The 27,936-nt window shown below is 51.5% G+C and overlaps 10 protein-coding genes and 1 non-coding gene across 11 annotated transcripts; 7 read left to right on the top strand and 4 right to left on the bottom strand.

Moving 5' to 3' along the window:
- Positions 1-347: 347 nt before the first annotated feature.
- Positions 348-442, top strand: BO70DRAFT_t271. Its single transcript has one exon. It is a non-coding gene; the product is annotated as a tRNA-Val (tRNA).
- A 285-nt stretch (positions 443-727) lies between these two features.
- BO70DRAFT_298199 (uncharacterized protein) lies at positions 728-4,034 on the bottom strand (the record flags this gene model as incomplete). The annotated part of the gene is made up of 5 exons (XM_025539596.1): positions 728-2,127; positions 2,181-2,538; positions 2,592-2,801; positions 2,851-3,091; positions 3,685-4,034. The coding sequence occupies 5 exons, from the start codon at positions 4,032-4,034 to the stop codon at positions 728-730; spliced, it is 2,559 nt and encodes an 852-aa protein (XP_025396302.1).
- A 1,294-nt stretch (positions 4,035-5,328) lies between these two features.
- Positions 5,329-6,840, top strand: BO70DRAFT_365112 (EXPERA domain-containing protein). Its single transcript, XM_025543984.1, has one exon. It carries the CDS (start codon positions 5,426-5,428, stop codon positions 6,353-6,355), a length of 930 nt encoding a protein of 309 aa, XP_025396303.1. The 5' UTR covers positions 5,329-5,425; the 3' UTR covers positions 6,356-6,840.
- Positions 6,841-7,069: 229 nt separating this feature from the next.
- On the bottom strand, positions 7,070-8,979 carry BO70DRAFT_298207 (uncharacterized protein; the record flags this gene model as incomplete). The annotated part of the gene is made up of 6 exons (XM_025539598.1): positions 7,070-7,632; positions 7,683-7,960; positions 8,008-8,232; positions 8,289-8,696; positions 8,751-8,828; positions 8,885-8,979. The coding sequence occupies 6 exons, from the start codon at positions 8,977-8,979 to the stop codon at positions 7,070-7,072; spliced, it is 1,647 nt and encodes a 548-aa protein (XP_025396304.1).
- Positions 8,980-9,189: 210 nt separating this feature from the next.
- BO70DRAFT_365114 (FAD-dependent oxidoreductase) lies at positions 9,190-11,114 on the top strand. Its single transcript, XM_025543985.1, has 5 exons — positions 9,190-9,520; positions 9,585-10,128; positions 10,182-10,245; positions 10,301-10,650; positions 10,722-11,114. The coding sequence occupies exons 1-5, from the start codon at positions 9,361-9,363 to the stop codon at positions 11,029-11,031; spliced, it is 1,428 nt and encodes a 475-aa protein (XP_025396305.1). The 5' UTR covers positions 9,190-9,360; the 3' UTR covers positions 11,032-11,114.
- A 220-nt stretch (positions 11,115-11,334) lies between these two features.
- On the bottom strand, positions 11,335-14,182 carry BO70DRAFT_431903 (U2-type spliceosomal complex subunit CWC24; the record flags this gene model as incomplete). The annotated part of the gene is made up of 3 exons (XM_025548273.1): positions 13,460-14,182; positions 12,972-13,374; positions 11,335-11,670 (listed from the first exon to the last, which is right to left on the bottom strand). The coding sequence occupies exons 1-3, from the start codon at positions 14,044-14,046 to the stop codon at positions 11,335-11,337; spliced, it is 1,326 nt and encodes a 441-aa protein (XP_025396306.1). The 5' UTR covers positions 14,047-14,182.
- Positions 14,183-15,326: 1,144 nt separating this feature from the next.
- On the top strand, positions 15,327-16,779 carry BO70DRAFT_414440 (S-adenosyl-L-methionine-dependent methyltransferase; the record flags this gene model as incomplete). The annotated part of the gene is made up of 3 exons (XM_025547351.1): positions 15,327-15,540; positions 15,588-15,904; positions 16,084-16,779. 3 exons carry the CDS (start codon positions 15,327-15,329, stop codon positions 16,777-16,779), a joined length of 1,227 nt encoding a protein of 408 aa, XP_025396307.1.
- Positions 16,780-16,986: 207 nt separating this feature from the next.
- Positions 16,987-19,148, bottom strand: BO70DRAFT_389570 (putative FAD monooxygenase; the record flags this gene model as incomplete). The annotated part of the gene is made up of 6 exons (XM_025546087.1): positions 16,987-17,987; positions 18,059-18,279; positions 18,336-18,498; positions 18,594-18,815; positions 18,863-19,049; positions 19,096-19,148. The coding sequence occupies 6 exons, from the start codon at positions 19,146-19,148 to the stop codon at positions 16,998-17,000; spliced, it is 1,836 nt and encodes a 611-aa protein (XP_025396308.1). The 3' UTR covers positions 16,987-16,997.
- Positions 19,149-19,625: 477 nt separating this feature from the next.
- On the top strand, positions 19,626-21,878 carry BO70DRAFT_342803 (aromatic amino acid ammonia-lyase; the record flags this gene model as incomplete). The annotated part of the gene is made up of 3 exons (XM_025541388.1): positions 19,626-19,821; positions 19,878-19,984; positions 20,050-21,878. Exons 1-3 carry the CDS (start codon positions 19,697-19,699, stop codon positions 21,876-21,878), a joined length of 2,061 nt encoding a protein of 686 aa, XP_025396309.1. The 5' UTR covers positions 19,626-19,696.
- Positions 21,879-22,404: 526 nt separating this feature from the next.
- On the top strand, positions 22,405-23,384 carry BO70DRAFT_389573 (O-methyltransferase; the record flags this gene model as incomplete). The annotated part of the gene is made up of 3 exons (XM_025546088.1): positions 22,405-22,437; positions 22,505-23,260; positions 23,340-23,384. 3 exons carry the CDS (start codon positions 22,405-22,407, stop codon positions 23,382-23,384), a joined length of 834 nt encoding a protein of 277 aa, XP_025396310.1.
- A 1,061-nt stretch (positions 23,385-24,445) lies between these two features.
- On the top strand, positions 24,446-27,851 carry BO70DRAFT_342808 (acetyl-CoA synthetase-like protein; the record flags this gene model as incomplete). The annotated part of the gene is made up of 6 exons (XM_025541389.1): positions 24,446-24,666; positions 24,725-24,791; positions 24,863-25,099; positions 25,160-25,559; positions 25,624-26,677; positions 26,732-27,851. The coding sequence occupies 6 exons, from the start codon at positions 24,446-24,448 to the stop codon at positions 27,849-27,851; spliced, it is 3,099 nt and encodes a 1,032-aa protein (XP_025396311.1).
- Between the last annotated feature and the right edge of the window lie 85 nt (positions 27,852-27,936).

The following is a 27,936-nucleotide window of genomic DNA, read 5'->3' on the forward strand; positions in this document are numbered from 1 at the left end:
GGTTTGTGCCGTCATATCTGGGAGAGCTTGACCTCGTTGCAGGGGCGCAGGGGCGCACTGACGCGACTCCGGATCTCTCCAGGTTTCGGGCATGATCAAGCGGGGTACTGGCACTGGCACCGGGCGGGTGATGGGCGGTCCCTCGACCTTATCACAAGCCTTGGAGGGCAGCTGGTCGGTGTTTTGGGGGTGGGAGACCATCTGTGTTTTATCATTTGGATGTTGGTGTTGCATCGCAGTGGAGGATTCAGATTCCTCGAGATTCGAGGGGCCGATGGCAGCCGCTCTTGCCAAGGAAAAGGCAAAGCAGAGGAGAAGACAACAATTTGCGAAATTCAGCAAGCACTAGTCACGTGGTCTAATGGTTATGATTTCTCGTTCACAGCAAGTGAGATCCTCTCAAGCGCCGAGAAGGTTCCCGGTTCGATCCCGGGCGTGACTACTTTTTGGTTTGTTTTGAGTTTCGGGATATTCCCCATTTCTGGGTGATACCTTTTTTTTTTTTTTTTTTTTTTAGGAAGCTTTAAGTTACATTGGACACTCCGATCTTGTATTCCCTCCTGTCTCGAATCTCGAACCCCATGGACGATAAAAATAAATACATATATTGCGCTCTACGACAGAACTCCGACGCTTCGAATATACATCTCCACATCTCCTCCCTCCTACTTAGCAGGCTTAGCTGCTAGCACCGCAACGAACTCTTCTCGATCTGAAATCACGAAAGTCAGTCCCGCACCATACGACCAGACAAGAATTGCCATGACGCACCTTGGGTGGTAGGAAAAGTGATCGTGATCGGCCCGCTTTGCCGCTCCTTGTTGGAGTTCTTTGGCGACCCGGCCGCTATTTGGGCCATGTTGATGACCATCCCCCGCGAGTAGGCGAGGGGGGGGAACGCAACCCAGTTGCTGGCCCGCGACGGTTCCAACGATGGTATGGCTAGTGTGAGCCACCGGTCCATGATATGGTCGCTCCAGCGGGCAGCGAGGCGAAGTTTGTCTCCGTCACGCCATATTTGCACCTCCGAGTCGCCCTTCGTTGACCTCTTATGTCGGAAAAACTGCCTTTCTTTGGTCGAGAGAGAGGTTGCCCGTCTGGAGAACATCAGTTTGTGTGATGACGCGAGGGAGGACATGAATCCTCGCAGAACATGCTCCTCGTTGAACTGCGCGACCATGTTCCCCGTTGTCTTCTCGCAGTGAGAGAAGTACACTCGCTGGTCGGCGCGATACAGTTGCTCAACATGCGATGATATGTAGTCGGCGTGGAACAAGCGAGGAAACCGGACGCGGAGACAGGAATGCTGGCAGGTGTAATCCGTGTCCCTGTACAGATAGTGTAGACTGCATTGGGACCAGCCTAGGCGACTTTGACATACTAGGACCGCCTTGTAGTGTTTCGCCTCCTCTGCAACATCCACAACATCATAGACATGACCTGAGCTGTCTGTTTGGACCCACGAGAATGATGGCTTCGCATTCATGGTCAGAATGACCCGCTCTAGATCTTTTGTCACCTCTTGTGAGCGAAACCGAATCCCAATCCCTATGTTAGGGCTGCCAGCGTCATAGACGTAGGAGAAAAGAGGATGGTAGTTTCCATCTGTCTTGCCGGACCGCTCCTGGCAGGTGTCTGACCATTTCAGCATGACATAGCCCGAGCCCTTCTCGCGGCTAACCTGTACGTGACTCATGGGCATGAATATCTCCATGCTATGCGCGTCCCTTTCAGCTGCCGATGAGCTGACGACCATGCGTCGAATAGATCGCCACGCGTCTTTGAACGTTCTTTCCAGGATACGCACCTCGCACGACCTGTGAACTACAGGCGGGTTCATCGGTTTCATACTGGGCATTCTCAACTGCTCAAGCAGCTCGGCCGAGCTTTTGAAGATAACGGTTTCTGAGAATTCGCCTGCATCCAACGGTTCCCGAAGCTGGACAGCCTCAAAATATGCCTTGGGCATGTTGATAACCTGCATCATATCGGACAGGTACTGGAAAGAGATCGACACATTGACCGAGTCGAACTTCAGAGTGACCGGCTCTGTTGACTTCGCGATAGGAAGTCCATTCAGAGAGACGTCCGAAACCTGGACCAGTTGAGCCAGATCGCCTGGTTCCACTGCAGAATCCATTGATTAATTGATCCTTGACGACTTACGCCGGGAAACTTACAGTCGCGCTGCAGACAGAAAGTGCCACACTGGTTGCAAATGGTTATTTTGGGTTCGCTTTCCCCATACTTGGTGGACAGCAAGAGCATGTATGGTGCTCCCCTAGTCCTCATGCGGAGCTTCTTACTCCCAATACCCGCGTTGACAAAAGTCCGGAAGAGGATTTGTTCATCATCGTGGCCCGCATCTTCCGGATCCACAGTAGTATACTGAGCATTACCCAGACTGAACGCTTGGCCGTCGTCTCTAGTAATCTCTTCAGGTTGCAATGGTTCCCAGATATCAAGATTATGCGAGCGAATGGCAGCATAGTCGGGGACATCCACTTGGTTGAATTGAGAAAAGCCATCCTTGACGCCCTTTGGTAGGTTAGCTGGAGACCATCGGATTAATAGTTTGTGGAAGGACTAACCTCGGACAAGTCGGAGATCAGCTTTCTGTTTTCATCCTCCAGAAGCTCCTGCGGTTTTTCCCTCTTTAAAACAACATCATACAAGACGTACGACGCCTTCAAAAGGTCAACATACGCCTGATGGCTAGCGGACCATGACATTGTAGATGGGCTGGCACCGCCTCTATGAACAAGGCTCGGTCTCTCGCCATTGGCCAGGGCTGTTCTAGCCTTCGAGCAAATCAGCGATTGCCATTGAAAGAGAGCTGGGACGTGGTACCTTGAGCAGCCACCATACCGCGGCTCGTAGCCAGTCTTTTGTAGTCAGATCTTGGGACCGTTCCTTTTTATGCGCGGAATCATTGAACCTCGTAAAAAGGTCGGCATCAGGTTGATGATACCTGTCTCGGGGTTCAACCCGCAGCTGCTGAAGAAGCTGTTCCCGCAGTTGAAGATGATAGAGATCTTGCGTGACACCGTTTGCTGTACCCACAGTTGCTGGTTTAGTGGAGGTACTGCCCCTAGACACCAGCCCCCCTGCCTTGGCCGAATTTAGGGCCTGAAGTTGTTGCGAATATTGTAAATTTGGGATCCCATATCCTGGAACGCGAGAATAGAGAACTTCCTTTTCCGTTGAAAATGTATCGGGAACGGCTCCATGTGGGGTGTTGAAGCCTACCGTACCCGGGGTGCTTGGAGAGGCACGCACAGCAGCCGTGAAGGTCGACCCTTCCGAGTGTCCGGACACCGTAGAATCAGAAGAATTCGAGGCTCTAACAAGATTCCCCAGGCCATTGGGGTGTTGTGAGCGAGGAGGTGCCTGCTTAATGACCTCGGTACCATCCAACTCTGATAGCCCAATCACCTTGTGGCGGCGCACCTCAGATGGCAAAGGCGAGAATTCGTCATGTGCCTGAGATGTTGCTGATGCAGGAGGATAATTGTCGGGTAAAGCCTTCGACGTCGAGCTTTCAAGGCTCACTATAGATGGGCTGAAAGGGTGAGATTTGATCCATTGTCTCGATCCTATTTGACAACTCACTTGCGTTTGCTCACGAACAAGCCAAGATGACATGTGTGGGCAACCAGCTTAGACCTGAGCTCACCAACATACTCTTCTTGAGTCGCCCAATTTACGAGCTGCCAGGGCAACTTTCCATTTCCCAGACCCATATCCTGATATTTGTCGACCAACTCTTTGAGCTGCTTCAGGTTGCTGTAGCAGATATTCAATCCACGTTGCAGAGTAATCTTGCGTTCCTCGCCCGATTTCTCCTGCCCTACCGTCGTCAAGACAGCACCGTCTCTCAATTCCTGCAGGACACTATTCAATGACTCCAGCTTACTAACAAGTTGTTTGAAGCCATCCGGGGCATCTAGCGACATGGCAGTGCAGACGGAACATAGATCGTATGTCATTTGAGCAACCTTGGGGATGTCAATCACCTCGATGTCAGGGGACATTTTGACGGATATTCTGGGCGCATGCACCCGGCCTGATGAAATCTAGGTGGGGTTTGAGGAATTCAGAGTGGGAGTAATAGAAACAGGCGAGAATCATCACTGGGAGGCATATTCGGACCAAAGGCGGGTCAGACCAGATGGCCCTACAACAAACCCTCCACACCAACGAAGCAAATAGTCCAGAATAGCAACTGAGGAGCCTAGGAAGACGAAAGATTCGAAGTGTAGTCACGGCAAAGAATAGCAGGACTTTAGGCCTTGTGAACAGGGTGATCGAAGACGAAGACAAAAGGAAGAAGTGACAAACACCGGAGGCAACGTTTGATCACTTGTCCTTGGCTTGACATGCAGAAGTGTCAGCTGGCAGCCACGCGCAAACGCCAAGCAATGATTGTAGAGAGGCGATCGAACGAGCTGGACGAGTTTGCCGCTCGAGACTACAGACGATAGGGAGCACCGCAAAAGGCATGCAGGCCATCACGCCTTCCGGATGAATCATGCAAGTCTGGACCCTCTTTGGAGATGACACCCGAAGGACTGCAAATCATATCTCTCGGAAATGGCAGACCCTTGGAAGAGGGGTAGGGCCTCGTGGCACATCGATCCAGTGATGAAAGAGCGAGGAGTTCATCTCAAGACAAGGCGCTGGGAAGTAGCCAGTGACATGCGGCTGGCTGGCGCAGCCAGTATGTGGTTCTCTTTCAGGTTGCGCCATGAGAGACAAAGACTGCAATCCACCCGCTGACTTCACGAATTCCGGGACTATCTTTCGGTGTGTCTGGCCGTTGACTGGCTATTGACTGGCTCTGGGATTGTTGACCTATAGATGGTTGGGTTGGGGAAAGGCTCCTGCCATTGGACTCATTGGAGACTTGGGATGCCTCGATTGCGCTAACAGCCGCGGAGGATCGCCCGGCCGTGCGGGGATTTAGCGGGTTCATTCTTTCATTGTCCGCAGTCCGCAGGCTTAGAAGTTAGAACACAGGCCCGCTAGCCAGCCAGCCAGCAACCCATCGAGTCGAGTCAATGGAACAACATGACGTCTTTTGCAACGATAACTCAATGTAGTTTTTCAATCTCCATGAAAAGAACCATCTGGGTGCAAGAACTCCACGAAACCAAGGACGACATGCAGGAGGATGAAAGAAGAAGGTTGAAAGAAGAAGAGGACGGGACAAAGAAGCGGCGTTGCGCCCCGCCCGATGCGGCCAAGGGCCGCCTGCCTCAGGCCGCCATCGCGGGCGACGCGTTTCAGGGGCTCAAAATAGCAACGCATCGCCAACCCATTGTTATGGTTGCTTTCGGTTCACCACCCCATCAACGCCCTTCTGCCTGCCTGGCAATTGTTTGTTTCCTTGTCACGCCCGCGCTTTCAGCGGCCCTCGCTCGGCATGGCATTTAAAGACGCCCTCGAGTCCCTATGGACCGCTTCCAACGGTCACTACCACCACGCGCTTCAATCTCTCAAGGCTCTCGCCGGTCTCAATATCACCAACACAACTACGGAAACCCTCGCCTCCCTCGACTCGCAGATTGGCTGGTCCAATCCACCCGAACCGCCCACCATGCCGTTCATCCCATTCACCCTGGATCTCGGCACTGGCTTCAGCATCGCTTTTGCGCTCTGCCTCATGCCCACCGCCTATCTCCTCGGCGAGCGGCTCATCACCGGCACCTTCAACCAGCGCGGCCGCTTGCTGTTCATGTGGCACGCCTACGACGCCCTCACCCACCTCTTCATCGAGGGCCCCTTCCTCTACCACTGCTTCTTCAGCTACTCCACCATCTCCCCGAGCCACAACCGTGGTCCGATTTTCCTGAACCAAAAGGACCGCGCCTACGGCGCCACCTACAGCAACTGGCCCACCGCCCGCCTCTGGCAGGAATACGCCAAAGCGGACCACCGCTGGGGCGGCGCCGACTCCACCGTCATCTCAATTGAACTGCTGACCGTGTTTCTGGGCGGCCCCGCCGCCGTCTACATCTGCTACCTGCTGTGGAAAATCTCCAACCAGTCGATACCGGCCCGCGAGCGGGGTGCCCTGCGCGGGAGGCTGTGGATGACTTCCATCGCCCTCGCTACGGCTGAGCTCTACGGCGGCTTCATGACCTTCTGCCCTGAGTGGTTGACCGGTAGTTCCGCCCTGGATACCTCCAGTTGGGTCTACATGCTCTTCTATCTCCTCTTCTTTAACATCCTCTGGGTTTTTGCCCCCATCTGGGTTCTGTGGGAGGCATTCAGGGAGTTAAAAGCTTCGTTTTCAAAAGCGGAGACTAGTAGCGGTTCTTCATCGGGGAGTGGTCCGGGTAAGAAGAGGTGACTAGATGGCGGTTATATCTCTTCGCCGGACCTTCATCCGGATGATATGTCCTACCGCAGGAATCCCCATCATATGTCCTGATGGGTTGGCCCTGTCAAACAGGGCGATGAATCAGGTGGTGTGTGTTGGAGGGTGTTTATGCTGGATGATGTGTGTGTTGGATGGTGAATGATTTGGATGATTATGGGTTGAATGGAGCGTGGGTTAGATGATCCGAGTTGGATTCTCAGTTGGATGGGCTGAATTGGATGACCTGGTTCGAACAATTCTGGTATGCATGCTCCTGGGGTTTTCTGTTTTGGGTGTCTAAGATTGCAACCGATATGATTTGGTCGGTTTTCGTTTCCTTTTATTTTGTTTGGGGCTATGTTTAACGGGTCTTGCGATAGATATTGTACATTAGTTCTTTTCACCACGGACAGGATGTACGTTACAATGGGCTCTATCTGCGTGTTCTATTTCGAATTTGAAAATTATAAGCGAAGCTCCTTTGAAAGTCCTCGCCTGTATCGTCTGTAAGGTTAGCCAATATCAAAAGGCCTGGAGATATGAGTGGAAGCGAAGGCTCATGATGGGTATGTGGGTTGAAACTGTTAGCTGACCCCGAGAAGAGCGGTGTCTTCGTTCATTTAGTCCAGTGCTTAATGTACAAGTGTGCTCAAGCGGTGATAGCACAACTAAGCTTAATGTAGACCAACGCCCCGATAGCCAGGACTACAGAGAAAAGAAATTCCATATAGATCCCGTCATCAGCATATCATCCACATCCACGTCGGGGATCAGCTCGTCCATACCAGGAGCAATTGCCTGAGGCTGGTCCTGATTCCATCTATCCAAAGTAGCGCACCGGGCCGCATGGCCCTCCTTCCACATGACCACTCTATTCTTGATCTGGGTAAAAATCGGCGGCATCTCGATGTCCTCCGCTGCAGCCTGTGAGATGGCTTCTTCGACTTTCAGACCGAAGGTGTCGGCGGTTGCGTCGAAGTTGAGCCGCTGACGAGCGTATTCGCGGTCCCAGTTGCCTCTGGGGTCGCTGTGGATTAATATCCGGGAGAGAATGGCGAGGCCGTGGCCGAGTTGGACCCAAATAGTGTATGGCAATTGGAGGTAAAGGTGCGAAGGGATGGTGAAAAAGGTGTCGAAAAAGGACTTGGTGGCTTCGACGCAAGCACATAATACGTCTATTTGAGGGATGGGGTGGTCGTGGAGAAGTTTCGTCATGGCGGTGCGGTAGATCATGAGCTCGAGAGTGTGGTAGTGGAGGAAGACGATCGCTGCGCATGTAAGAGGGTGCATTCATCTATGGAGGTCTGGGAATACGTACCGGACTGGGGAAATTCGCAGGTCAATGAGTCCCTGAGCTGTTGCATGTCTTTCTGTAGCAAGCGAATGATCATGGCTGTCGATGCGGATCCGTTGGGGACGTCGATTTCGTGGCGATTGAGGGTGCGATGGATCTTTGCTGCCATCTGTGCTATCCGGACCAGTTGGATGAGATGCTTGTCAGATTCAAATTCAGCAGCTGCTTCTACAGCACGACAGCACTCTTCTGTGTAATCTGTGTATCGCATGGGATCCTTTTCATCCAAACACAGAGATACCCTATCAACATCAGCAATGTGAAGCGGCAGCTCTAGAGGTAGACACACATTGTGACCAAGTAAAAGCATCCCAGATAGGCCCTCAGCTCCTCCAGTGTACGAGAATCGCGCAAACGCTCATCCAGCCCAAAATCTTTCAGATATGAAAATACCGAGCCGGTCATACCCGATTTCGAGTCTCCGCGAAAGTCAAGGTTGTTGACTTGCGCTTCCAGGAGATGGAGGTAATTGTTGACCAGTGTTACGCGGGGCATTGGCAAAGTAAGTTGCGTCCTGTTGAAGCCTTAGTGCTTCGTTGAAAGCAACGATGAGTGACAATCCTCTCTCACCAGCCAATAAACATCAGAAGCCCCTGGAAGAGATCTAAACCGTGCTCTCCCTTAACCAATAACTGCTCCATCCAGTACTCCCTCGATTTCACAGCATGTGCTTGCTGTGACGAAACATTTTTGTAGAAAATAACCGGGATGACCAGACGAAGGAGCGGCTTCTGGGTGCGCAAGTCATGGGCAGTCAAAGAGGGCGAGCGTACCAGAAATGGGAAGAAAAGGGCCATGCTTTGGTGGAAGGCCTTCAGCATGTCCTCCGTTTCCTGATCGCTTGGCTCAGAGACCCAAACCACTTCTCGTGCTGGGGAAGCGACATTGGCATGGCTGTTGATGCCTTCCGCATACCTCCGCGAGGCTGTGAGTAGCGATGTCACATTGTCAAGCTTCCTCTCCAACCGTCCAACATCGCTAATGAAAGAGCTAGTCAACACCTATGGAAAGGATCGGGGCGACTATTCCGACACATACGACATGTTATTGTGTTTGAGTTTATGGAATCTGGGAGCCTGCTTGATGCAATCCTTTCCCAGGCGATGGCATCTGGTCGCAGCGTAAGCGGATGTGGTCGCGATGTGGTCCGACCCACGAAAATATACCTCTGACACGCAACGCTGGGCCCGGGATCGCAGCGAACCTTGGCCTTGGAGCATGGCCTGCATGCCTTCAACTGGGTCGACTCGGAGGCGGACATATCGGACCCGAAGGAAGAAAAAAGGCCGTCTGGGGGTGGAGAAGGCCGAGGGGGAGGAGAGAGAGAGATTTGGTGCCACGGGAGAACGCCGGGGCGGTCGGGGATCGGGCTCCCGCGCCCGTGTCTGCGGAGCGGGCGGGAATCGGACTTAATTGGCGTCATCGGGCCCGATTCTATCCTTTCTCGTATACACCTCGAGCAAAGGCAGATGACAGCAATCATGCTCGGCCCCGATGCTCTGATGTCTTGCTATATAAATCCAAAGACCAGTCCTCAAGATGTTCTCGCAACAAGCAACAAGCAACAGGCTATCCGTTTCCGCAATACAACAAACACTTCACTTCTTCTGCATTTGACTTCCCACTTGACTCAGACTTCACAATGACCGTGCCAGACAATTGTCCTCCGAGATACCCATCAACCGGCATCTCAGTCCTGATAGTCGGGGCTGGGGTTGCAGGGCTCATGGCAGCCTTGGAGGGCTGGCGCAATGGACACGACGTCCGAATAATCGAAAGGGCCCCAGAGCAGGTCACCACAGGTACGTCTTTCCTTACTGGACACCAAACCATCCCATCCCATCACACATCTGACCTCTCAACCAGGCGACTCATTCACAATTGGACCCACTGCACTTCGCGCATTATGCCACTGGCCCCAGATGGCAGAGGAGAATGACAGGATCTCTCACAGTCCTGCTATCTCATTCCACACCATGACGGGGGCGCCTATCACAGCCCCGACGCTTGTCAAATACACCCAGGGATCTGATCCAAAAGGCATGTCAAATCATATCATACGTCATTGGCGGCCTCGATTCCATGATATGCTCCGGAAGCAGCTCCTGGCTATCGGAATCCCCGTGGAGTATGGACACAGGGCAGTGGAGTATTTCGAGGACGGTCCCGCGGGACGCGCCGGAGTGGTTCTTGAGGACGGCGCCAGGTTAGAGGCAGATGTTGTCGTGGCTGCGGACGGTATCGGAAGCCATTCAACCGCAGTGACATTGGGGCGGGAGCTGCGGGCACGGCCGGCAGGTGAATCCATGTATCGTACTTCTTTCCCCGTTGAGCTTGCCATGGCCGATCCGATGGTTCGAAAACGGTTCCCGCCGGTGGAAGGTGATGGAAACATCGAGCTGTGGGCTGGGTAGGTTCTCGATACTGTTACTATTGGATATACCGCTAATGACGAATATGAAGCCCAACAATTCGTTTTTTCATTGAAAGAACGGCGGATACCATGTGTTGGATCATGAGCCACAAGGTAATTCTACTATGTCTCCCCTAGAAACGGTTTGCACGATTCTAACATCCTTTAGAACGATGACAGTGCTGTCGAGTCCTGGTCGAACAAAACCGACCCAGAAGAGGTCCTCAAGCTCACCGCAACAATCCCCGACTGGCCAGAGGTGGCAGACCGATTAATCCGGCTCACCCCCAAGGACCGACTGCTGCACTTTCGATTGATGTGGCGCGATCCTCAGCCGTCCTGGGTCTCGCCCGCGGGACGCATCGTGCAAATAGGGGATGCCGCTCACACCTATGTTCCTGCATCTGGCAATGGCGCAACACAGGGTCTCGAGGACGCTATATCTTTAGCCACATGCTTGCGGATTGCAGGACAGACGGACCAGGCGCCCTGGGCGTTGAGGATCCACAATAAGTTGCGGTACGTTGGAATCAATACACCGTCGCCTTTCAACATGAATGTCAAGCAACGCACTAACAATGTTATCATAGATTTGTGCGAGTCTCCTGTCTCCAGAAATTGGGACTTATCAACCAACACAACCACAGCCGCGTCGTCAAGCAGGAGCAAGGCCAGCCCACGACTCTCAAGTATCTAACGGCAGAGTGGGTCTGGAAACACAACCCCGAGCCATATGCAGAGGAGAATTACAACAAGGTACTGGACCATCTGCAGCGGGGTACGCCGTTCCAGGATACCAACACCCCCCGTGGCCATGTCTACCGCGACTGGACCATCGATGAGATTATGGCGGTCCAGGAGCGGGGCGAGGAGGTCGAGCTGGATGGGGAGTGGGAGTAATCGGAGAGGTACTCTGTACTTGTGACTACTATTGTTCTTTGTATACTAGACAGACTGATGCACGGGTAATAACTTGAAATATGATAGATTTGGTTTGAATTCGGAATGTAAACCATGCAATCAATGCATGCAAGTGGGAATCATATACAAGAACTCTCGACCAGAACGTATATATATATATATATACAACACTCCTGTGCCTAACAAGCTAGCTTCCCTCCCATTGTTTACCACCGGCGGTACTATGCAAGGTTAGAAACAGAGTAGAGAAGAGTAGTGGAGCTTGGAGGAGTCTAGAATACCTCAGGGGGGCCAGGCGGCGGCGGGGGACCGGGAGCGTAGGGGTCGCGGGGGTCCCTGAAAGGAGGGGGTCCAGGGGGACCGGGAGGACGATCCCAGGGTCCGGGGGGTCCCGGGGGAGGGGGCCCGGAGGGCCAGGACGGTCCCAAGGGTCCCGAGGAGGTCCTGGCGGAGGAGGGCCTGGGGGGCCAGGGCGATCCCAGGGGTCTCTAGGAGGTCCCGGGGGAGGAGGGCCCGGGGGACCAGGAGGCGGACGATCCCAGGGATCTCTAGGACCAGGAGGAGGAGGGCCGGGGGGGCCGGGGGGAGGCGGGCGATCCCAGGGGTCTCGAGGAGGTCCTGGCGGAGGGGAGGGCCAGGAGGGCCAGGAGGACGGTTCCAAGGCTCTGGGGGAGGGGGCCCGGGGCCCCGGCGGCGGAGGGCCGGGAGGAGGAGGCCCGTTGTGGTGGTGGTGATGTGAGAAGAGACCCATTGTGAATAGGTTCGAGGATAGATGGATGGTATGAGGTACGGGTGTGTCAGGGGAGAGGTGAAGCGGAGGTCTTAAATACCCCCCTTCCCACCCCGATCCTCCTGGATTGGGGAGTGGAGACCAGAAGGTGCCACAGTAGGCAACGCCTTTCCCCAACCATCAACGGGACGGAATTAGGCCCAAATGACATCGTATATGGGGCAATTGTGGCTTGGATGTCGTGAAGGCTGAAGCAGTGATTCTATGGCCAGCCTGGGTTGATGCTCCATCCTATGGAAAGGGGCCCAAAAAGATGTTGCCTGTTGTTAGATTGCAGCTTGAATAAGTAACAACACCCTTGGGTTCATGTAGATTCGGTACGTGTTGGATAAACGCGTCCTTTTGTTTGATGCAGGATTTGTTCCGGGCATACTTCAACATGCTTCTGTACTTTCTCTCTGTCGGCGAAGAAGGACAACATCTCGTAACTATCTTGATATCCTGACTCATTCAACGAAGGCCGAAAGTGGCTGAGCTCTGCTTTCCTCGAACTGGGAAAGTCCCCACGAGAACCGTTTAGGGCACGGCTAGTGCCACAAAAGTGGATCGAGGCATACGTATTTCTCCCCACCATCGACTCAGCTTGGGAAGGTGAATTGTGGTCACATCATTCCACCGTGTTCGAGAAAACGGATGTAGATTGCGCCTCAATGCTTGGTATTGAGAACTCACAGAGTCATGCTGCTCACATATAGCTGCAAATACAGCTGATCTGAAGGGGCGACAATCGCATTACTGGCACCAAACATGCGTCGACGAGATCATCTCCCCCCAAGGTCCCGGATATATTCTTACCCCCTTACCAGTATAAGCTTTGCACACGGTGTCCAACACGATGATGTGTATCGGATCTTATCCATTTGTTTCAGGAAGGGGCAATTTACCCCTCCATGGACCCCTCCTCGAGGATTGTTAGCAGGTGGGATTCTGATGTTGGGTGGTTCTCAAGGGTAGAGAGAAACAGCTCAGCCACAATCCTTTGGCCACGTCTCTACATGGCAAATCCAGAGACATCTAGCATTTGCCTCGGGATCAGTGCTCTCAGAGCATGCGAGAGATGCTATTATCCCAAATACTGTTGACCTATATACATGCATGTATCTGACTATTCATCTTCCTCATCGCTGACCTCCTCTCCCGCTTCAAGGGCTTCCTGCCTCCTCTTATCCGCTAGCTCCCTCTTCCTCTCCAGCAGCTTTTTTAACCTCTTCGCTGAACTGAATAAGCCGTTCGTCCCTGACCCACAAGCTGCACAGCTCGGGTCCTTCTTGTACCTTTGCAGCGCACATTGCTCGCAGAAGTAATGACCACATTTCGTAACAATTGGCTCCTTGTACGGTCCCTTGCAGATGAAACACGCAAATGGTATATCTTCTAGCATAGACTCCTCGTCATCGTCTTTATCCTCCACCTTCGTTCGGTTGGCACTCGCGACCACTGTCCCCTTGAGTTGTTTGCCTTTCGTGACATTCTCCCACTCCTTATCGAGTTCCCAACCCTGTTTGTAGTCGCTTCTGTCGTGGAGGAATTTACTATACGCAGCCATCGTTAGCACATATCCTGAAATAAGCCACCAGCGCTCAACTGACAGTGCCATGTCCGGACGGAAAAACTTACCAATTATCACCAAACCCACAGAATCCCGTCTGCTTGTAATCTTTGCACACATCGGGCGAATAGTCCGTCACCGTGATGGTACGAATATTCGTCGCCCCCTTGATCGGCCCGAACGACTTATTCGGCGCATTTGGGTTCTTCTTAATGAAAGAGGTCTGGTTCGCAAGTCCCCTGTATGTTCCATCGGGTACCTGTACGTCGTTCGATGCAGCCTGAGCCTTCAGCGATCTTGCATCCTTGACATCGTCATCAAACCACTCGACATGTTTCGTGGCATCGTTCGTGTCCGCGATCTGGACCTTGCGATCGGCTGTGGCGATTGCTGCAGCGGATTCCCGGTTGACGGGCTTGGTGTTCGCCGATGACGCGGTGACAACGCCGGCGCCCTTGTTCTTTCTGCGCTTTATCCGGTGGCCGGACTCGTCTTCGGAGGAGGAGAAATCGGAAGAATCGTCGCTTTGCGGTTTTGCGGGCGCCGCGGGTCTTTTGCGGATGTTTTGGCTCGCTTTGGCGCCTCGCTTCTTGAATGTGACGACCGGAGGCTGGGGGTCTGCAGCTGCGGCGGGCTCGTTTGTTGTATCTGCCATTATAATGCGTTTGATAGGGGTATCTGGAAGGCGGTTGCAGGCTGGAGAAATGTGATGATCGAGGACGCCTCGGTATACGCGAAGTTCCGACCTGTCATGTGATGATAAGGCGATTGATTGCTCAGCGGCACGTGATTATAGATGCGCTGATGTCATCATTCTGGAAGTCGGCCGAATCTTCTCCCTCCGAGGGGCTTCTGGTTCACCTTCCACCACCCCCAAGGTGCAACCAGTGGGTTACATGGCAACATTTTCTATTACCACTTGGCGTCAGATATGTGGGAAACAAGGCTTGCGTAGATGAATCCAGACCCCAGCAGTGTCCAAGTCTTTCTTTGTTGCAGGGATCATGCGGTCGTGGAGCATTGCAAAACAGACCTCCGGCATATCTTTGCGGAACCCTTTCCTCTGCAGGAATCCGAATTTGGTTTATCCGTACACCAGTCGGTTCGAATGCCTGTATTCGGAACAACTTGTTGGCGGGCAGGGGTTTCAGTCGTCTGCACTATGCAGACAGAACTGCATGCATACACGATGCCGAAGTTAGCTACATATATACTTCGGGAATGCAAATGTTTGTGCGTGCATTGTATGCAGTAGATAGCCTATGTGAGATTGTAGCTAGGGTTGAATGCTGACAGATGATCTGCATATATTGCTGATCAAGGGAAAATCAAAGCAAACTTCAGTACTATTGTATTTTCTAGGGCTACCCAAAAGTTCAAATCATTGCGATTATCGCACGTGTAGTATGGCTTGTCCATGTTACACCGAGACAATATTTCTAATGCTCGCTGTAATAGGGGCAATCTGTGCTACCGCTTCCAAAGTGGTATATTGGGTCAGAGTTCAAAACTTCCTCTCCATGTATGGTGTCTGAAGCTTCAAGCTGCAGATGCTCACTATGTCAAATTACTAGGCTCTGGAGCAATTTCTTTCGTTTCATCCCTCAAGAAGTATATCTCGAGTCCGCTGACAAAGAAACAGAGTTCAGTGACACCTGCATAGCATGTAGGGATTATTCATTGGTGGTGGAGGAATCTCACATGTCAAACACTGATGAAAGAGAGCAATGGGACGGGAAGTTGCTAGGTAAAGGTGCCAAAGCATGCTCCCTTTCCCGTCGTCAGCGCGGAAGCAACCTCCGACACGGTGGGTACTAGTTGAGCGGCACACTGGCGAATGGGTTGAACACATACGGCTTATATATACATACAGTATCTCCTACAATCGAAGGCCTTCTTTCAAGCGACAAGAAAGAAACCGAGTAGCTGCTCAACATGGCCGAAGAGATCGTGAAACTAGCTGCAATTGTTTCCCAATCAGCAGAAATATTGGATCGATCACTGAAGCATCATGGCTTACACATGCCCTCATTTGATGTCGATTCCTCAGTTGAAGTTCCTCTTCCGTCACAAGAGGTAATCGACGCACGATACGCAGCGACCAACGCATGTATGGAGCTACTGGACCTGCTGCAAGGTCCGCTGGGTTGTCTGTATCTTCGAGTTAGTATAACCCAGGACATATTGATGGGACAGCGGGGCTTCATACTAAGAGCGGTTACTCTTGTTGCAAGTACAACGGCAGCAGTATCCAAGAAATCACCCGTTTCAGTATAGCGAAGTATGTGCCACTTGACGGAGAGATCTCCTATGATGATCTATCTAGAGCATGTGGCGTACACGTCCATGACTTGAAACAGATTATCCGCTTCGCCATCGCTTTTCATCGTATATTCGCGGAGAAGCGCAAGGGGTATGTCTCGCATTCAGCTGGCTCGCGCAAAATTGCGGAGGATCCATTGGCTTCTGCAGGGGTCGGAATGTATGATGATATTGCGATGGCATTCACGAGAGTTAGTTGATGTTGTATCTGAAAGGCCCGCGACGGATTAACTAACGGAGCTATCTGCTGCAAGATACCGGATGCGATCAGTCAGTTCAAAGGCCATGATCCCAATGAGACAGTGGGGTTCCCTCACCATCTACTTCATGAGTGTGATGAGATCCGGACTGACACCAAATACCCATACAGGGCTTCGCTTTAGCTCATAACAACGAAGGCATATTCCAATACCTCGGTTCGCGACCAGATAAAGAGAAGCAATTTTCCGATGCCATGCAGTTCTTCGCCACCTTCGCTCCTGAATCCGAACCAGAGTTTCTGGTCGAGAAATATCCGTGGCATCTGCTGCCGAAGGGCGCGGTGGTAGTTGACGTTGGTGGCTCGGAGGGGCGCGTGGGACGGTTGATTTCGCGGGCAAACGCGGACATTCAAGTCATCGTCGAGGACGTTCCAGGTTTGATCGAACGCGCAAAAGCTGCGGCTGCTGCTACATCTGAAAACTCCAATGTCCAGTTCAAGGCCCACGATTTCTTTTCTCCGCAGCCTGTAGTGGCGGACGTTTATCTGTTCAGATGGGTGTTGCATGACTGGTCTGACGACAATGTTGTGAGAATCCTTCGTCAACTGGTTCCTGCGTTGAAAACAGGGGCGAAGATCGTGGTGAATGAGAGCCTTTGTCCAGAAAATGGCTCTCTGCCTATCGCGACGGAGAGATATATCCGCCACATTGACATGACAATGCTTGCGGTCAACAATTCTCGCCTGAGGGATGAAGAAGAGTGGCACGCTCTGTTCCAGGAAGCGGATCCGAGATTTGGAGCCATAAAGTGTTGGACGCCGCCTCAGGCAGCGTTGGCTATTATGGAAGTTGCTTGGGAGGGTTGAACTTGCGAAGTAGCGTAGCTTCTTGATCTCTTTTTCCAAACGAGTATGCTATGACCGTCATTTACAAGAAAACGCACACTATATAATGACTTGCTTTCTTTCCCCAATACCACCCAATGGGGTTAGACCGGGCTGGTGAAGGCGAGAACTTTGGTCTGCTGACTGTTGTTATATCGAACCAAAAGGTTTTACCTGCCATTTACCCCTCCCCGTTTTCTTCACTTTGTTACAGCAAATCTTGTAAAGAACGCATAGAGAGCATTGGTATCTTCCAAAGCCCCAATGAAGGCAACGTGTTGATCGGGGCGCACCAGGACCATACAGCCTCTTGAGCTGACTCCATAACCTTGGTAAGCCTCTCCACACCCTTCCCCACTTGATGCATTGTCTGCGAACACCCTCGAGTAATCATAGCCGATCTCCTTGTCGAACGGTCTTAGAATTGCCGGCAGCTCCATGAACTCCACCTTCTCCCGCGGGGCCGTATGAACCAGGTATGCGGCAAGGGAGCCTACGGGACTCCCGTCAGACAGATTGATGGAGTTGATCAGAGACTCTGGGTGAGACAGAGAATTTGTGAGTTGGTTCAAACGAGTCTTTTGGATACCATCCGTTATATCACCCCCGAAAATGATCAAATGCCATTGTCCTGTACTGACGAGTCTATCCTGGAGGTGCCAGGGACGGGAGTCGCTCTGACAAAGCACGCGTTGACTGGGCATTCTTCCACCGACAGTGATGCATGTGGCAAGGTGATGCTTGCTTTGGGGGAAAGGTGACTGCGTATCTTCTACGTTTGCAGCAGAATCACAATCGGATGATGAAGTCATCAAGATACTGGGCCCATAGACCACACCAATGCCCGCGGCACATGAGTTCTCCTCGGAAAGCGTCGGTCTGAGGTTAGAGAATCTATCGTTGGCATTTTCAGATGGGTCTTTTTCAGTTGAGCATATCCCAAAGCACATCCGTCTGTCGAAAGCGATCAATCGTTCCGCAACAGGGAGCCGCTCTGTCTGGTATGTATGAAGAATCTCAGACGTGGCGACGCCCCTCAAAACAGAGGACAACTTCCAACCCAAATTGTAACTGTCTTGCATACTGACATTCATACCTTGCCCAGCCTTAGGGGAATGAGTGTGAACGGCATCACCTGCGAGGAAAATGCGATTCATGACCGAAAATGTGCTGCACAGTCTTTGGCCAATCTTTATGAATATCAGGACCTCGGCACAACTCGACCAATGGTTTTTTGACAGGGCAAAATGATGAGACATACTGTGTAAATTGTGGACCATTCAATATGCAAAGTGTTGAATGTGTATGGTTGCAGTATATCCCTTAGAACCGCTATCAATGTTGATGAGTGATAGTCGACTTTGAATCTAGCTGCAACTAGAGGAGATACTTGGATATAGAAGCGAACAAGCTTCTTTTCTCGGGGTATTATCATGAGATTCCCTGCATCCGATTTGATGATGCATCTCTTGCGAATGTCAGCTGCTCTATAATCAGTCATTCTGCCACAACTTAGGGACAGGAACTGGGTGACAAACGGAAGTCTGTAATAGGTATACAATCCAGAACGCCCCAGTGCCCATTGGGGGTCTGATCGCCCTCTAAGAATAGGCCAAGTCGTTTCCGGACCCAGCTATGAGCCCCGTCACATCCGACCAAATATCGTGCTCGGATTGTCCTTTCAGAGCAGTCATTCCGCATCTTTCCAATTTCGGATGGTCAGAATAAAGCTGATATCAAGATGTTACTCTACGTACCTCTTTGTCGTCATCTCCGAGGTATGACTTTGTTCTAACCTCAATAGGATAAGAACCGGGGTCATCGCATTTACCGTCGGAAATTTTCAGTGAGATAGGGACGGTTTCCCATTTTATTTTCACACTTGAATGTTGTTTCACAAAGTTGAGAAGGTGCTCTTCTATTCGCCCCTGACCCAGAGTGGCCTCCTGAAATCTGGACAAGCCAGGCTCATGGTTTGGGGACACACTGTCCCTTCGAAGGTATCCTCCCGAGCTACTCTGATACGACGTCAGACGATTCTCAGCAAGGCTTCGCAATTTCTTACCCACAAGCAGACATCGATTGTCTTGTTCGATTCCATCCATATTGATTCACCAAAGCCAAAGCTATTCAATATTTCAAAAGTCCTGCTTTCGAGACCGTCTGCGTGCCCGGCAAGAGTGCGACCCGACTTTTTCTCAATCAGAAGAGTCTTGATGCCTGTCCGAGCCATCCACGTAGTAGCCATGAGACTGCATGCCGTTAGCCTCTCGTCTGTGTGATATTCGTTGCACATACCCAGATGGCCCCGCCCCAACAATCACAACATCGAAATAATCAGTGGCAGTCATGGTAACAGTCATAATGGTAAATGCGTTGCCTTCTAGGTGATGCGTTATAGCGGGCTATTTATCCTAAAAGACAGGCAAGCCTCGTGGTAAGTAAAGCTCTTTGGTTATAGTTTATCATAGTATAGCTACATTAAAGTGACCGATGTGGTGCTCAGATCGGTGACAGTTGACTATCGATGCCTGTCAAAAACGAGCGCACGGATGGGATTACGAGGGAATTACAAGCATTTCCTGGTCAGAGTCATTGAGTTCGAATACAGATGCTCCAATTATGGTGCACGAGCCCTCGTAATCTGACTCGATCTTGGACATGCATACCCTGTGTCACACTTCCACTCGGACATCAAAGCCATAACCATCCGCTTTTGCCGCAGCATGTGGATGCGTGCTTGGCACATGCGATCGGGCGATCGACCAAATCATATAAGAGTTATGGTGTCTCGGCCCCCAGGCTGTTAGATATCACATTTGTCACCCGTCTAACCATCCGTACTTGTGCTACGGTCAGAGGTATTGCTTTGAAACCTGTTTGATCTAAGACAGCCAAAATGGAGTCGCATCTGGATCACTTGCACAAAACCTGGAAGCTCTTGGGAAAACTTGACCAGCAGGGGAACTGTGTGCTTCTGGATGGAGAATCGCTGAGCTTAGCACAGGTCATATCCGTGTCCAGGTAAGTAAAATCTGAACATTGGAGAATCTGTAGTGAACACCGGTGACTTTGCCTAGATTTTCGACAAAGACATCAGTCCTTGAGTCTCCAGATCTATTCCAGCGCTTGGAAAGTAGTGTGAGAACACTTATGGACCGCCTGGAAAGGGGTGAACAGGTATATGGTGCGCGTTGCCACCCGGACCAGGAAAGATTATGATATCATGCTCGGCCTAACGTGCTGAACCAGGGGTCAATACTGGCTGCGGCGGCAACGCGGACACTCGAACAGAGCAACTGCGGGTCCTGCAGCATTCGTTCCTGCAGCATCAGCAATGCGGGATTCTTCCCAATCTGGCAACCGCTGGATCAAGCTTTGTGGATGAGGAGAGCCACAATCTTGCTCCTGAGGTTGTGCGGGGCGCTATACTCCTACGCTGCAACTCTCTTCTCCGAGGGCATTCGAGTGTCCGAATCGAGGTAATTAAACTCCTACTCCATGCACTGAACAAGGGGATCACGCCCGTTATTCCTCTGCGTGGAAGCATCTCTGCATCCGGGGATCTTTCCCCGCTGTCATACATTGGCGGCTTGATCGAAGGCAACCCGGATATATATGTCCAAGTCAAGGAGAATGACGTTCCACGGGTCATAACCGCAGCGGAAGCTCTTCAGAGAGCGAACATTGCTCCCCTAATGTTGAATGCTAAAGAGGGACTGAGTATTGTCAATGGCACTGCTGTTAGCGCCGCCGCCGCTTCGCTGGTGCTCTATGATAGCCATAACCTGGCCCTTCTCGCCCAGGTGCTCACAGCCATGGCAACAGAGGCCCTGCTGGGCACGGTTGATAATTACCACGAATTTATCTCGCAATGCCGACCGCACCAAGGCCAGATCGAGGTCGCAAGAAATCTCTGCGCCTGCCTTCGCGGAACCCGTCTCTCTCAAAACACTGACGTCAATAAACTGGGACTGGTCCAGGACCGATACGCTCTGCGCACAGCACCCCAATGGATTGGGCCTCAGATTGAAGATCTGCTTTCTGCCGACAGACAAGTCGGAGTAGAACTCAACTCATCCTCGGATAATCCACTTATCGACGTGACAGGTGATCGATTTCATCATGGAGGCAACTTTCAAGCGGCATCCGTGACATCTGCCATGGAGAAGGTCCGCAGTTCATTGGTCATGCTGGGGAGAATACTACTTGCACAATGCAACGAGTTGATTAGTCCGTCTTTGAGTGCAGGTCTACCTCCGAACCTATGTGCAGATGACCCGAGTCTTTCTTTCACGGTCAAAGGCCTGGATGTAAACATGACAGCCTATTACTCCGAGCTGGCCTTCCTTGCAAACTCCGTTGTCAGTCACGTCCAGACTGCTGAGATGAGCAACCAGTCGGTCAATTCTCTAGCGCTTATCTCGGCCCGGTATACAGGCCAATCGGTGCAGATTCTATCCATGATGAGTGCTGTGCACCTGTACATCCTTTGCCAAGCACTAGACCTTCGCGCCCTGAGCCTAGACTTTTTCGCCGTGGCCCAGATAGAGGCAAAGAGGGTATACGATGAAATATTCATTGTCGAGAACGGGTCAGATATTCCTAAATTCGAAGATGTATGGTTGCAGATCACATCGTCCTGGTTGACCACCGCTCAGCTGGATCTCAGCCCACGCTGTGAGCAGATCGCTGCACAGTCATTCGGTTACATTCTCAACGCCAAAAGTATAGGCCAGACAAGTCCTCCTCCGTCATTCTGTAGCGCGGCCAAGCAGTGGAAGGAAAGGTTGTCTTGCTTTCTCTGCGATATTTACGATCGTACCCGTGCCGAATTCATTGGAGCTCGCTCTACTCCGTCTTATCTGGGGGTAACAACGAAAGCCATGTACGAATTTGTGCGACACGAGCTGGCAGTCCCCTTCCATCGAGGGGTCAGAGATCATCCGACATTGTCAAATGACACCAGCGACAACAGCAGACCAAAGAAGACCATCGGATCTCATGTAACCCGGATCTACATTGCGGTCAGAACCGGTGATATCATGAAGCCCATTAAGAGCATGCTTCAGCCACACTAACCTTTCATGCTTGCTTCTTCGGGGAGATGTTGTGCTTCACCAGGGGATGCCGACCATACCAATAGATTGGATGGACTGCGTTAACTCTCTTGCCCTGATCTTTCCCGTATATACACATGTAGTAAGACTGAGCCAATCAGGATGTTCTCTTCAAGCTGCAGGGTGATCACCAGCCAACATGGTTAGGTTATGGATATCAAGTGCGTAGAGGGGCATATGATCGAACTGCCCGCGAGCTATCATGTCTCATACATGCGGGGGGCTTTCTCGGGCCATCTGCTCAGGAACAAGATAGCCCAGCTGCTCCCGGATTTTGGTTAAAGCTTATTGAGTCAGGCTTGAGCCATACTTGCTTCCCAACCGCGACTGGGCTTTATTGCTCTTATATACTGATGAATATTCTTGATATCGTGGCCTACACATCTACACATCCCATTTCAACATTACTATCCGAGTGAAAAGTCTCAAATACCTAACCTTAGCCACCTATCCCTCCGTTAACCATAACCGCCTGGCCCAACTCACCATGTCCTTCTACAAACCCGAAGAAGAGGTCTACGTACGTATAGTCCGTTCATGGATATAATCCAGCCAAGCATCCCAACTAACCCAGCCCACTCACCCAGTGCAACGACGGCCGCGAATCCGCTCTCCTAAGCCAAATCCACTCACACCCCACCCACTCGACCATGCAAAACAACCCGTCCCAAATCCTCGCCGCAATCGACGAATTCGGCCGCGAGAAGAACTTCCTGATGAACGTCGGCGAAAGCAAAGGCGCCATCGTGACCAAAGAAATCCAAGACCGCAACCCCACCATCATGGTCGAACTCGGCGGTTACATCGGATATTCTGCTATTCTATTCGGCAGCACCCTCAAGCAAATGCAAACGCAAAGGCAAACGCAACCCCCAACAAACAACCAGCAGAAGAAGACGTACATTAGTCTAGAGCTCAACCCCAACTTCGCTCATGTTGCACGCACGCTGGTCCAGCTCGCCGGCCTAGACGATATCGTTGAGATCATGGTCGGGCCGTGTCGGCAATCGCTGCGCAGGTTGAAGGAGAGATACCCCGATGGGGGCATTGATATGTTCTTTCTGGATCATGCGAAGGTCGCGTATGCGAATGACTTGAAGCTGGCGGAGGAGTTGGGGCTTGTGCGCCCTGGGACGGTTGTGTTGGCGGACAATGTGGTTTCGCCGGGGAATCCGGAGTTTTTGGAGTATGTGTGGTTGGGGGTGGAGAGGAAGGTTGAGAATGTTAGGAAGAGGGTGGGAGATGAGGGTGAATGGGATGGGGAGGGGGATGATTCGGTTGGGAATCCGTACTTGGTCTACGATACGCGGACGGTGAGGGGGTTGGAGGTTACGGGGGTTGAAGTGAGTGGTTTACATCTATGATTGATTGGAATTGATGGAGTATAGTATGTATGGATGATCGGCTGACTCGTGCTTATAGGATGCTGTTGAGGTTTCGTATTGCGTTGAGTTGGTTCGTTCGTAGTGGAGAGAGGGGGGTTAGACTTTACTATGTTTTTATTATGATATAATGGCTGAATTGTGAATGTGGAGTCGAATTTCAAGTTGCTTCTATTGGATGGCAATGTAGCCCGCTACAGTATGGTTTCGAGCTGAAATAAGAGGAGGCAAAACAGGTTTGGGCCGGAGGAAGTGAGGATCCTGAATATCTGACAGGTGAGATGAAGTCTGTTTTGGGGGCAAACCACTCCGCAGACCAGCGCCGATGAACCAGGACGCTTGTTAGGTGAATTGTTTCAGTTTGATCGCGAACTCTCTCGTGCAGACGTTGGTCAACAGCTGACAGGTAAAGCACAAAAGAAGATCCCCATTCTTTTGACCAACATGAGCCCGACATAACCTTGAGAAAACATGGCAATAGAGGCTCCTCGGACGCCTATCCAAGTGGAGATAATTCGCGATAAACTCCAGGCAGTGGGACTTTTCAAGGCTGCTTTCTCGGCGGCTCCGAAACGAAACCGACTACAAATACGTATCCTCCAGGATAATCCGTCAATCCATCGGGTCAAGCGTGTGAAACCATGCCATGCCATGCTGAGCTCCGAGATAAACCCCTCGAAGGCAGCTGAAGATGCCGGGCGAAAGGTGGCCAATTTCGTTGTCAGGTTGTCAAGGTTGGCTGGCTGTCAGCTGCACGGCAGAACGATGGAGAACCGCCGTTTGGTTTGGTAGCACCAATCGCATCTCGGAACAGCCCGAGATCGAGGATCTACCGGGGGCTGCAGCTCTCTCTCTGTTTGCGGACGGATTGGCCGAGACCGGATATTCAGGAACTCGTCGTCTGCTGACATCATCGGGTGGCAGTAACTAACTTTGTGTCTCGCTCGGTTCATGGCAACATGGGCAACCCTAGGTGAAAATGTGTGCATGCTGGCTGTGTGATCACTCGACCTGTCTGTTACTTTCGCATCTGCGGGAGACGACCAAATCAGTATAAACTCGGATGGCCAGGCTGGAATATGCATACTTCATGATCTTCATTACTTGACTCCCACTGGTATTTTTTCTCTGGGGCAGCGACACAAGATGGAGTCTTCGAACACGTATGAGGCAGCCGGGAAACGGCTTCTTGTCAGCCACATCGATCGGGTTGCTGCCTTGGAACCCCTCAGGCCCGCCGTCCACCAGCTGACTCCCGGCCAGCCTGAGGCCACCGTCCAGCATCTCACCTTCCGCGATCTGGCAAACCTCGTCAATCAACTCGCCTGGTGGCTGGATGGATTGGTCACGAAGGGCTCCACCATTGCGTGGGTTTCCAATGGCATTTCACCGGTGGCGGGAATGCGCTGACAGACATGCCCACAGGTATCTGGCACCGAGCGACTTGAGACATGCTCTTCTTTGCTTGGCCGGTGTTAAAGTCGGAGTGAAGGTTTGCTCTCCTATCCCAACAGAGGGGATTCCAGAACAGAGCTATGCTAATAGGTGGTCTTCTACCACTAGGTCCTTCTTCTTTCCCCGCGGAATAGCACAGAAGTCAATGAGCACCTTCTACGAGTTACTGAATGTGGCACAATTCTTTTCGACGGAACTTTCGAGGCAGCTGTATCGCACCTGGAAACCCAACCCCTGGAGGCCATTCCAGTTCCAGAGCTCTTGGAGCTTCTTCGCACACAAACCCCGGTGAACGAATACCGATATACGGACACATTGGACGCAGTCGAAGGTGAAGGATTTGCTGTATGTACGACTCCATTTGACCCCGCATAATTATGATTAGCACGCTAAAGGTGTACTCAGATTGTGCATACAAGTGGCTCTACCGGACTACCCAAGCCGGTGACCATCACCCATGGAGCCCTCGCATCCCAGGATGCCCACCGGAATCTGTCTTCAACTGAAAACCTCGGCCAAAAGCTCCAGCTAGAACTGATAGCAGAGGCTAAAAGGCCCTATATTTCATTCCCCCTCTTCCACATCGCGGGCTTGTTCTTTTCCTGTTACCTACTTTTCTCAAGATCATCCCTGGTTTTTGGGTACCCGAACCGGCCACCGAGCTGTCAGATATTGAAGGATGTCCTTCGTTTAGCCAACGCCGATGCCGCATTTCTTCCGCCGCTGATCGTCGATCAAATCCCACAGGATCCGGATCTCATGGACTTGATCAGTTCTGATGTTAATTTCGTGGTCACGGGTGGTGGTACGCAATCCTATCTTTCCAAGTCCTACATACAACTTACTCACAGATTTATCATCGAGTATAGGTCCAGTAAGCCACGAGTCGGGGAGCATTGTGTCTCAAAAGACCAGCCTCCAGGGGGTAATGGGCTCTTCGGAGACTCTTTCGTTGGCGCAATTTGTAACCGAGCCTGAGAACTGGCACTGTTTCCATTTCTCCAAAGACCTCTGCGGCATCGAGTGGCGTCCAACTCGGAATACTCCTCGCGGCATTGAAGGCCCCGATGAAGAGATTTATGAAATGGTTCTCCAACGAAGCGACGAGTTTGGACAATACCAGTCCATCTTCAAGAACTTCCCCCATATCAGGGAGTATCCGACGAAAGATCTATATCGCAAACACCCTACCATCCCTGACCATTGGGAGTGTAAGGGTCGAGCCGATGATATCATTGTGCTTTCGACCGGCGAAAAGTTGAATCCGACCAACATGGAACTTAAGATAAGCGCACTTCCCCATGTCACTGGTGCCGTGGTTATGGGGCGTCAACGTCCTCATCCAGTCCTACTACTTGAATTGGCTACGTGCATTGATATATCTTCCGATGAGAGTGTGGTCAATGAAATTGTCAGCATGGTCCAGAGTATCAACAGGGAAAGCTCTCGGGATGCACAAATCAACAAAGATGATGTAATTTTTGCAAAGGCAGAGAAGCCGTTTATCCGAACATCAAAGGGATCAGTCCACAGAAAGCAAACCGAGGACTTGTACTCGCAGGAGGTTGATTCTCACTATAAGTCGGCCGACTATAGCCGTGAGAGACTTCCCGTTACGTTTGATACCACCAATAGAGAGACTCTGGAAAATACACTTATTCAACTCGTTAGCGGTTTAACCTCTGTGAATAATATGAGGCCACATGATGACTTCTTTAAGTGTGGCCTCGACTCAAAACAAGCTCAGATAGTGGCCGCATCGATACAGAATCTGCTGAAAGAAAAGCATCAGGAATTCTCCTCCCCTGCCGACGCGATCTATAGTTATCCAAATGCCTATGGCCTGTCGGGATACGTGTTGCAAGAACTGAACCAGGGTAGGGTGAGAGACTCATCTGAAGTATTCGAGGCAACATTTAAGAGGTGGGGATTATCATTCCAACCACCTTAATGTTCAAAAAGTTGACATTTCCGAAGGTTTAGAAAGCTTCTACCACAGAGCCTTGCCACTATCAAGTCTGACAAGAAAAGTCAGCGTGACCACGTCTTGTTGACAGGAAGCACAGGCTTTATTGGCTCCTTCCTACTTGACACACTTGTCAAGCGAGATAATGTTAGTCAAATCACTTGTCTCGATCGATCACTCGTGAAAGGAGATCCTCCTTTTGGGTGTTCAGTACAACGACTGCAAGGGGATTTATCAAAGCCTCTTCTAGGCTTACCACAAGACACATATTCTCAACTGCTACAAAGTGTCACCAAGATCGTCCACTGCCAGTGGGCTGTCAATTTCAACTGGCCCTTGCACCTATTCGAGTCTAACATTCGCGGGGTAGTGAATCTCATAAACCTATCTCTCAAAGCCAACTACACCACACCCATTGTCTTCATCTCATCCGTCGCATCTGTCGCCAAGTGGGACCAACTGCAGCCAGTGCCTGAGTCACACCTTGCCTCACCATCATATGCTCTCACAGGATACGGTCAAAGCAAGCTCATCGCCAGTCTCTTGCTCCACCACGCCGGCCATGAGCTAGGAATGCCTTCTATAATCTGCCGCGTTGGTCAGGTAGGAGGGCCTATACACAAAGACGGCGTCTGGCCCCAACGTGACTGGTTCCCCACCCTACTTCGAGCATCAAAAGCCATTGGGTACCTCCCCAGCTCATTGGGAGACTCCAGCGACCTAAACTGGATACCAGTGGATATACTGGCAGAGATACTTGCAGACCCGGCTCTTCTTGACTGGCAGAACCAAGCCACATCTTACTGCAACCTCGTGAATCCCTTGATCAAGGATTATAAGGATATTCTTCCCACGATCGCTCAGAGGCTGGAGCCTGTCTGCAAGGTAGTGCCCTTCTCCAAGTGGGTTCGCGTTCTGGAGACATCGTCTATAGAAGCACAGGCCAAAGGGGCGCCTATCCCTCCCGGAGTGGAGCTGCTGGCTTTCTATCAATATCTAGCGAGTCAATCAAAGGGTTCCTCCGTCAGGCTGAGCACCGAAGTGACAGAGACACGAATCCCTCTGCTTCATAGTATGGGGGCCGTGAATCGGGCATGGATGGAGACTTGGATGGATCAATGGGGGTTCTGAGATATGAAAGACTGATTCTGTTCGGATTGGTATATAATGAGGCCACTCTCTCAATGCATTTGTTGGACTTTTGTTTGACCGTATT

This window comes from Aspergillus heteromorphus (genome assembly GCF_003184545.1).
Source record: "Aspergillus heteromorphus CBS 117.55 chromosome Unknown BO70scaffold_27, whole genome shotgun sequence".
Lineage (NCBI taxonomy): Eukaryota > Fungi > Ascomycota > Eurotiomycetes > Eurotiales > Aspergillaceae > Aspergillus > Aspergillus heteromorphus.